The sequence below is a fragment of the Ricinus communis genome, chromosome 7 (genome assembly GCF_019578655.1).
Source record: "Ricinus communis isolate WT05 ecotype wild-type chromosome 7, ASM1957865v1, whole genome shotgun sequence".
NCBI lineage: Eukaryota > Viridiplantae > Streptophyta > Magnoliopsida > Malpighiales > Euphorbiaceae > Ricinus > Ricinus communis.
This window is the reverse complement of record NC_063262.1, coordinates 10,850,343-10,860,065: the sequence shown is the minus strand read 5'-3', so window position 1 is coordinate 10,860,065 and position 9,723 is coordinate 10,850,343. Positions and strand designations below refer to the sequence as shown.

At 31.9% G+C, this 9,723-nt stretch overlaps 1 protein-coding gene and 1 non-coding gene across 2 annotated transcripts; both read left to right on the top strand.

Annotated features, from left to right (window-relative positions):
* The first annotated feature begins 3,685 nt into the window (after window positions 1-3,685).
* Window positions 3,686-4,880, top strand: LOC8259123 (protein MKS1). The gene has a single exon (XM_002517186.4). It carries the CDS (start codon window positions 3,882-3,884, stop codon window positions 4,563-4,565), a length of 684 nt encoding a protein of 227 aa, XP_002517232.2. The 5' UTR covers window positions 3,686-3,881; the 3' UTR covers window positions 4,566-4,880.
* Window positions 4,881-8,916: 4,036 nt separating this feature from the next.
* LOC112534563 lies at window positions 8,917-9,023 on the top strand. The gene has a single exon (XR_003078854.2). It is a non-coding gene; the product is annotated as a small nucleolar RNA R71 (small nucleolar RNA).
* The last annotated feature ends 700 nt before the right edge of the window (window positions 9,024-9,723 follow it).

The following is a 9,723-nucleotide window of genomic DNA, read 5'->3' as shown; positions in this document are numbered from 1 at the left end:
ACCAGCATTTATATATAGATGTAGGAGGATCAGTTTGGGAAGTAAGAAGCCCCTTTGACATCTCTTCATCTGCAAAGAATTCTCGATGTGAAAACACAGAGACAAGGGGCTGATCTTTGAATAGAAAAAAGAGTGGATCTGCAGGGTCCCAAATGAATTGGCTTATTCGAAAAATGTTATTGCTATTCAAATTTCCAATTACTAAATAAATTTCTCAATTACATGAAGCAATCTGAATACCATAACTCACAATGTCTCATGAATAAAGTGATTTCTCATTAATAATGAAAGTAAGAAGAGACAAGCATTAATAATCAAAATCTCATAAACATTAAAATCAATCCAACAATATAGGAACCCCAATGGGTTTGACAAATTTAGTTACTCATACTAATAAGCAACACAAAGTAAAAAATAGATTCAGAAAAGTAAATTAAAGGCGTATACACCCTTCTTCTTCAAGTTGGATGAAAAACCCTAAATTCCAAATTCAGAATTGTAAATCCTAATTTGCCTTTTGAATTCAATTTGATGTTAAAACAGTTGTAATCCTTCCTTCAATAGATGAAATGATCTTCTAAGGTCGAGTATTGAAGTCTGGAAGAAGGTGGTCTAAGCTTGTATATGTGAAATCAAGTCAAAAAATCGAACTCTAATTCAACAAATCATTTTTGCCTATATAATTCTTTCAGCACGGCCGTGGTCAAGCCCGTGCTGATCAGCACAGGCGAAGTCCAGGCCATGTTGGACCTTCGCATTCCCCAACTCACAATTTCTTCTAGGTCGTGCCCTAGCCGGTGCTGAGCCACCACGGGTCGTGGTGGCTTCGGAAACCGTGCCAAAATGGCACTCTTGAAGGGCAACTATTAGATGGTTCAGCACGGCCAGAGTTCAGGCTGTGCTCAATCTCGGAATCCTAGTCCTTGCTTAAATTGATGGATTCTGGTCCGTAATTGCACGTATTTTCCTCGATTACTGATAATACCCTCGATAATGACCTGAAACGTGAAAGGAACCAAAACATAGGTGATTCTGGCATAAAACAAGATAATTATGCACAAAAATATAAACAATTGGACATGTAAATATGTATAAAATGATGCATATCATTAATCTAACTTACTAACCAATTATGTATAAGGCTCATATGTTCTAGCCCAATTACATGTTATGCTCTTTGGATTCCAGCTTTTAAGCCTAATGGACTACTTGTTATGAAAAGGCTCATTCATTGTAATCTCAAATCTAACTAAGTTAAAACCTAATTAAACATGCCAAAGCCTGCTACTCTAATTGGCTTTTAGGGTTTAGGCCCAGTTAAGATGGATTAGCTCATTAGACTATTAAATTCATGTTGGATCAATTCTTAGCCCTAAGTCTATGTGACCCATTTTTATTAATCAGTCACTTAATCATGTATTGGGTTGACATACAATAAGCAAAAAATAAAGAAAATAGAGCAGAAAGAGAGACTCTAACTATTACAGCCCGCCTACGACTACGATTGCAAAACCGGAAAGTCCTAAAACTATACAAAACCAATATACATTAGAAAAATGTCCAAAAATCAAAAGAATGTGAGTTGGGCACGAACAATCGATCGACTCTATGTGAAGAGTTGATCGACTCAACATAGAGCCAATTGGCTCTACATTGAGCCGATCCGCTCTAGGGTTCTCAAGCTGATTTTCATCGTTCATCAAAATACAATTTTGCATCCTTGGAGTCGAATGTCACATGCACAAACATTAAAATCGATTAGAATGAGAGAAAATAGGATAAAAGATATCAAAATAAAAGTGACAGATCGAACAATTAAACCCTAAATTAAATAAAATCCTAAGTGCAGTAGACTAACAGATGGCAAATCAGAATATATTTGACAAGTTTAATTGCCTAATCATAATGGCAAAATAAATCTAAAATATTAATCCCACAATATATTTCTAATAATTTAAAACCCTAATTGGCAAAATATCAGATATCAAAACCTTAAGTTTTTATTATCATATTCAAAACCCTATTAACATTCATATTCATATATATTTGAGTTTCCTTAATGAAATTATAATTTTTGCCCATTTCTCCAAAAAAAAGATGTAGAAACGATGAACAAAATCTATCCTCATTTTAAGCATCGAGTTATAGGGACTAAAATTAAGCGAATCATGTTCTAATTTTAACTAAAGTACCTAAGAATATAAAAATATTTTGTATAACTAATATTGGTGTTGGTCTAATGTTACAGTAGCTAGATCACGATGTATTTCCTACCAAAAGATCACAAATTGAAAATAATTCTTTTTAGGTTATATCCTATTTACCTATGGTTTGATATGATATATGAATTGGTTTCTGTATTTTTTATATTATATTAATTTTTTTTTTCAATTTTAGTAAAACTAATTATTACCTCATTCTATATTAGTTTAAGGATTAAATTAATACTTTAATATTACAGTTTGATTTATAAATTTATTTTCAGATATCAAACTCGTACAAAATTAATTTTATAATTAAATTAAAGTAAAATTATATTTTTAGTATAAATTAATTTTAGCGTTAACTAAAATAATAAATTTAATATTCTTTTCTTGCACTAATTTTCTTAATACAATTTAATTCAAACCAATCTAAATATTTTTAAACTATTTATTATAATTTAACTTAATTTTAGTTATTCATATAAAATAAATATTTCTAATTAAAAATATCATTCTATTATTATTTTTATTATATATTATAATTAAACTATATAAAAAAATTAAATTAAATAATTATATTTTAATCTAGTGAAATAATTTAGAAACCAAGTTGACAAATTCATTATTAATAAAGAAGATCATATGATAATTTTGTATGTAAAAATAAAAGTTTTTATCAACCATTCAAGTGTGACTAATGCGAGTAAAATTTTTATTTTTAATATATTTTAATTTTAGTGTCTAATAAAAATAATAACTTTAAATTATTTATTTTATTTAAAAATTTAAAATTAAACTACATAGTAATTTAATAATATTAACTAAAAAATAAGTTTTTATGTTCAGATTTTTTGAATTAAATTATGGTGAAAGAATAAAAGATATAAATAAATAAATAATATTAATTTATTATTTTAATTAGACACTAAAATTAATTTATGATAAAAATAAAAAATTATTCTAATTTAATAATAAAATTAATTATAAACGAGTTTAATATTTAATAATAAATTTAAGAATCAAATCATAATATGAAATTATCAGTTTAGTTTTTAAACTAACACGAAAAAGAATATTAATTAATTTTATTAAAATTAAAAAAAAATTAGTATAATAAAGAATATAAAATCTCAATCATATATTAAACTAAACTAAACTAAACTAAACAAAACATGAGAGTAAATAGTAATTAATTTTTTCATACAAACAAATTCGAAATCTGAGAGCACACCTAATAAGAGGTATTCTACACGGGCTCCAACAGAAATATCTTAAATGAAAAAAAAAAAAAAAAAAAAAGAATAAAGAAAATAAATGTGTTGTATAATTGTTGCGTTCTCTCTCCTTTTTTGGTCCTCTATGTCGAAATCAGACACGTGCTTTCAATATGACTTTTGTTTTTTTTTGCTTTTATATACAAAACACTTGAATTAAGCTAATATAAAAATAAAAACAAAATGGAATGACTAACCTTTTCTACATTCAAAGTAGTTTTTATTTTTTAACACAAAAATGAATATCTTAACGCCAATATTCAATGGTCCAACTAAAAATAATTGCATCAAGAATTGAGCATCCGAGACAGACCTTTTCTTTTCGTTTTTTTTTTCATCAATTTCTCTTTCTCTCTCCACCATCCATTTTCTTCGCACCCAGGAGCAAATCAAGAATCTCATCATGGATCCCTACCAATTCTACACCGGTGAAAAGCCATCACCACCGCCTCTACAGTCGTCACAGCAACCACTACCACGACCACCACCACCACCACAAAAGAAACAGAACCAAATCCAAGGTCCACGTCCTACAGCCCTTAAAGTACATCACGACTCGCACAAAATCAAGAAACCACCGCTTCCGCCTCCACCACAACAGCCAGTGATCATCTACGCTGTCTCTCCAAAAGTCATCCATATCAAAGAATCTGAATTCATGACCGTCGTTCAACGCCTGACTGGGCTCTCCTCCGGTGACTTCTCCTCCGGGGACGGGCAAGTATCACCAGCTGCGAGACTAGCTGCCACAGAAAAGGCAAGTCCAAGGGAAAGAAACCCTAACAATAGTAACCCTGATGATGGCGGTAGTGATAATGATCTTATGGCTATGATAGAGAGTGTCGAGATTGGTCAAATTCCGGGGATACTATCACCGGCACCGGCGATGTTATCTCCGGTACCACCTGGGTTTTTCTCTCCGATAACAGACCCAAATTTCTTTAATGATGTTATGCTGAGTTCTAGTCCATATGGAAATAATTACGGCAGCAATTTTATTCTTAGTCCTTCAAGTTTATTATCAGCTTCTAATATACTGTCTCCGTTACCTTCACCTGATCTCTTTAACCTTCTTATGGACTTGTAATTAACCAAAAAGAAAAAAGAACGGTGGTGGGTGCTCCTCATGTTATTGTATTGACCAAGAAAAACAGGGAAGAAAGAGGCTGGATACCAACATATTCTTTGAGTTGACTGACTTTTGTTCTTGAAGTATAGTAGAAGAAAAGTAGCAAGATCAATTCTATTGTAAAATCTTCTTTGTAATTTTTTTTGTAGAGGTGAAGGTTGTATTCTTATTTATTAATTAATGGCAAGTGTCATTATTGTAGAGTTGTTTTTGTTTTTGTTAGGGCTTATTTAATGGCTTGAGCCTTTTGAGTTTGAGGATTGGGTGATTGAAGATTCTGGTTAATTTTAATTCGTGACATTTAGAATTTATTTATCAAACTCACTCTTTACTATTAAAAATGATTATAAGTTACTACTTGAAACATTTTCATCTATTTTAAACTACTTTCTTTATCCCCTAACAAAGATAGACTACATTAAGAAATAGAGTTATTGCTTGTTTTAGCACTTCAAATGTATTGTAACGCATAAGTATTAACTAATGACTTAATCTAGTAGGATCATTCTAGTGTATATTCTGTGTGTCTATGCATCTAGACATTTTTTGCCGTTTGATCTTCTTCTTTTAAGAAAAAAAAAAAATCCTATTCCTTAATTAAAATTACTAGCTACCTTCTAAGCACAAAAAATTGATTACTTATTTCACCTGTCCTCATGATTGTCTTCTGCAATTACTGAACCAAATATTTCATACAAGACTTTCCCCGTCACTCCCATATCAATTTTACCTTTAAATGGTATGAATTTCTTCTAAAGCATCTGAAGACTTATCTATCAAGTACATTAAAAATGAATAAAATTTATCAAGTGCACAAAGAAAAAAACGGCCTCTTTTATTCCAAACCAGTTTATGAGAATCACCGATGTCTTCTGATGTCTGTTGAAGAAATTGGGTTAGTTTCCACTGACAAATAAATTATTAAATAAACAATAAGAAAAAAAATATTATAATTTTAACGAAGTTTGGCAAAAATTATGCTTACTTCTTCGGACACTACCAAAATAATATTTTTTAATTTAATAGAATTACAAAAAAAATATTAATAAGAAAAGAAAGAAGAGAAATGCAATTTAGTCCATAGAAATATAAGGTCCATTGTTTTTCTTGACACTTGGAAAAGGAGAGCATGCCCACTATTTATAACCTTGGAACTATTTTTTTCTTTTCTTAACTTTTCAATGTGAGATAAAGGAGCCAAAAATAACAATATCCCTGCCCAAAAGCAGGCGATCCCGTCAAGATTATCATTTCTTTGCAACAAAAAAAAAAAATGAAATTCTAGTTCACGAGTTATTTTTTATATCTAGAAATTTTAACTAACGCACGTTAGAATATAAATATATTTTCGTAATAACAACTTTTAAATTATTTACGGGTTTATATTTTTTCTAGACTATTCATAGACTAGAATAAATCCACAGATTCAAAGATAAATTCTTTTTTTCTTTTTAAACTATCTCGAATTACATCCCACCTCAGCTCCAACATGGTTCTACCTAGGCTTATAAATGATCAAGGCATTGACTTTTGTTATCCTTTTTCTTTTCAAGTAGAAGAATTTGGAAACTCTTCGGAAGATGGACCGAAGCTATCAAAATGTTTATATTATGGCAAAGACAGAGCAGTGGCGCCACAAAACTGATATTGTGCATAATGGGTAGAAAGAGCTGTCAGACTCTTATTTTGGACTAGTAATTTGACGGTTGTCATGCCATAGATGTGTTATGTTAATATACACGTACAACATAAAAATAATAATTTTTAATTCATCTATTTATTAATCGTACCAAGAGTATTAAATTCTAATTTGAACATACTTATTAAGTATATAATTTGATATGATTTATTCAACCTGTTTAGATATATGGGTCAAAATAAAATTTAATATAATATAATACATATAAATCTATTTGAATATGTTTAATCATACAATACTTAAATAAATATACAGATAATATATAAATAAAAATAAAATAACATGCTATATCTAATACTATGTTGTTCCAATATTTTTATATTTAATATGTTTAAATATAAATATTTCAAAGAGTAAAAGTAATTATACTAGACTAAAGTAATTATTAGTAGTAGGTTTAAATGGATTATATATTCTATATTAACGCATAAACTTAACTAAACGAGTTATATTGATTATTTCAGGTTACATAGGTTATCTTACTTAATTAGATATTGACCAATTGAATTACCAACTTTAATACATCCTAGTCCATACAAGCTTCAATGATTGAATGATTGTGGAGAAGTAAAAGTGAATAAAAAAGTACTGGTTTTTCTTATTGACAAATAGACCTGTTCATGGGCCAGGCTTGGGCGGGGTCGGGCCGGGCCTGACTGGGCTTGACTTTATTTTGAACAAGCCCGAGCCCGCCCAAGCCCGAAAATTTTTTAATATCTCTTAGCCCAAGCCTCGAGCTCGAGATTTTGAAATTTAAAGCCGGGCCGACCTTCACCGAGCCGGCCCGCCAGCCGGCCGGCCAATATAGTTAAACCTATAAATCGGATGGTCCAGTAATTTCTTGGGCTTGAGTTTAGTTTTATTTAAATATATTATTAATAACAATAAAATTATAAACAAAAATAATAGGTAGCTAAGTGGTATGTAGCACTTAATTATAAGTTGAAGGTCACAAGTTCAAATGCTAGGTATGACATTTTTTTTTCCTAATTAAACTAGACATCGGTAGCCGCCATAAAACCCAAGCCTCAAGTGCAGTAGTACCCGAGTACCAGTACCAGCCCATAAGCAGTCTCTATAACAAATATAAAGATGAAGTATTGTGTGATGTTGTGCTAATGCATGTGGAACATGTACTACTTAGGCATCAATGGCAATATGATAGGAAAGTTATTCATGATGGTTTTACAAAGCACTTTTTTGTAATGAATTACAACTACAAAACCCACAAGAAAAATAAAATCTTGAACCTTTACTAACAAGTCCTCAATGATACCCCTAGGGTATACAACAGATTTATCAACCAATTCAATGCTCATAAGTGTTAGTTTAGGTTCTCCCAACCCTAATTTCTTCAACAAATTATAGGGCATAATACTAATGCTAGCCCCCAAATCAATAAGTGCATTATCAATATTTAGATTACTAACAAAGCAAGGAATAGTAAAACTCCCTAGGTCTTTTAGCTTCTTTGGTAGATCATTTGAATGATCGTTGAACTCTTTTCTGATAGTTGCACCATTGACACTTTCTCGAGCTTCCTCTTATTAGAAAGGAGTTTCTTTAAGAACTTAACATACTTGGGCATCTACGATAGAGCTTCCACAAAAGGTATGTTAATATGCAACTGCTTAAAGAGTTCAAGAAACTTACTAGACTGTGTATCCAATTTGTCCTTCTCAAGACGGGCTAGAAAGAGTATTCTTGGTTGATATTCCTTCACAACAGAGGTAGGCTTAGGTGTTACTTATACTTTATTCTTGACTTCAGGTTGTGTACTCTCTTTTTCATCATCAACCTTATCAGTCGTAGTAGATTTCTCCTACTTCATTCAGCTTAGTCTTTAGCTCTTTACCACTTTGCAATATGATAACCTTAAGATGTTCCTTAGGCTTAGCTTCTATGTTGCTTGGCAAAATTTCTTGACGCCTTTCGCTCAAAAGCTTTGCAATCTGCCCCACTTGATTCTCCAAATTCTAAATCGAAGCTTGCTAGTTTCTAAGAGCAGCCTCAGTAGTCTGAAACCTTATTTTGGACTCCGAGATAAATTTCTCCATCATCTTCTCTAGAATACTTCTTCTAGGAGGAGCCTGCTACTGGTTTTGCTGCTCAAAACTTGGGGCTGGAGGTTTTTGTTAATTCTGGTTCCCCTAAGAGAAATTCAGATGATTTCTCCACCCCGAGTTATAAGTATTGTTGTAGGGTTTTTCTACTGTCTAGGAGCATTTCCCATATAATCAACCTGCTCCGGCTTAGCAAAGGTATTGTTGTTTTGGTAATCTTGACTTTGATGACCACCCCCACACCAATCACAAGTCATAACTTGTGCCTGTCTTCCAGATGAAGACACAGTCAAAGCATCCATCTTCCTACTCATGGCCTCTAACTGTGCATTCACAACTACTATAGGGTTTATCGCATGGATTCCACTCCCTTTAACTTAAACCTGCTCTTTTGGACTTTGCCACTGGTAGTTCGTGACTGCCATATCCTCAATAATATCCATAGCTTGCTCATGAGTCTTATTATTCAATGATCCGCCTGCTGCAACATTTATTTACTTGCGTAATTCAGTCCATTAAGAATGTCTGAATTTGCATCCATAAAGTTAAATCATGGTGTGGACAACTCTTCAATAAATCCTTGGAATGTTCCTAGCAATCATTCAAAGTCTCATTCACTTGTTGAAGAAACCCTGATATATCATTCCTCAACTTGACCGTCTTAGAAGGTGGAAAGTATCTCTCAAAGAATTTCTCGGCCAGCTAATTCTAGGTCGTAAATATTCTAGCTGGAAATGATCTCAACCACTTTTTTAGCTTATCCCTCAACGAGAATATGAATAGCCTCAATTGAATAGCATCATTTGATACCCCATTAGTCTTGAAGGTATTACAAATCTCTAAAAAAATCATCCAAATGAGTGTTTGGATTCTCATTCGGCAAACCATCAAACATGCAATTGTTTTGCATCATCTGAATAATGTTAGGCTTGATTTCGAAGTTGTTTCCTGCAACATTTGACATCATAATTCTCGATATAGTCCCATTAAGAGTTAGACGTGTATACTCTTGCATGGTTCTCTCCCTAGGTGGAACTGTCATTCTTAACCGTTCCTCTTCTTAGTTTAATTCTCCTGCTTGATTTTGATTCTGTAACTCCACTATCATTTCAGCTAAAGCTCGTTCTCGTTCTTCTCTTTGCTGCTTCCTCAAAGTTTTTTCTAACTCTAGTTCATAAGCGAATAGTCCCTTCGAACTAGCTCGGGTCATACACAGATTCAGGTATCTAAAGAAAACATAAACACAAACAAGATAAATCAAATGAAAAATAAAAATGCTAAATCACTAACTTTTAAATTACTAATAATATCACAATAGAAAAGAGTCCCATGGCACCACAAATCTGATCTGCGA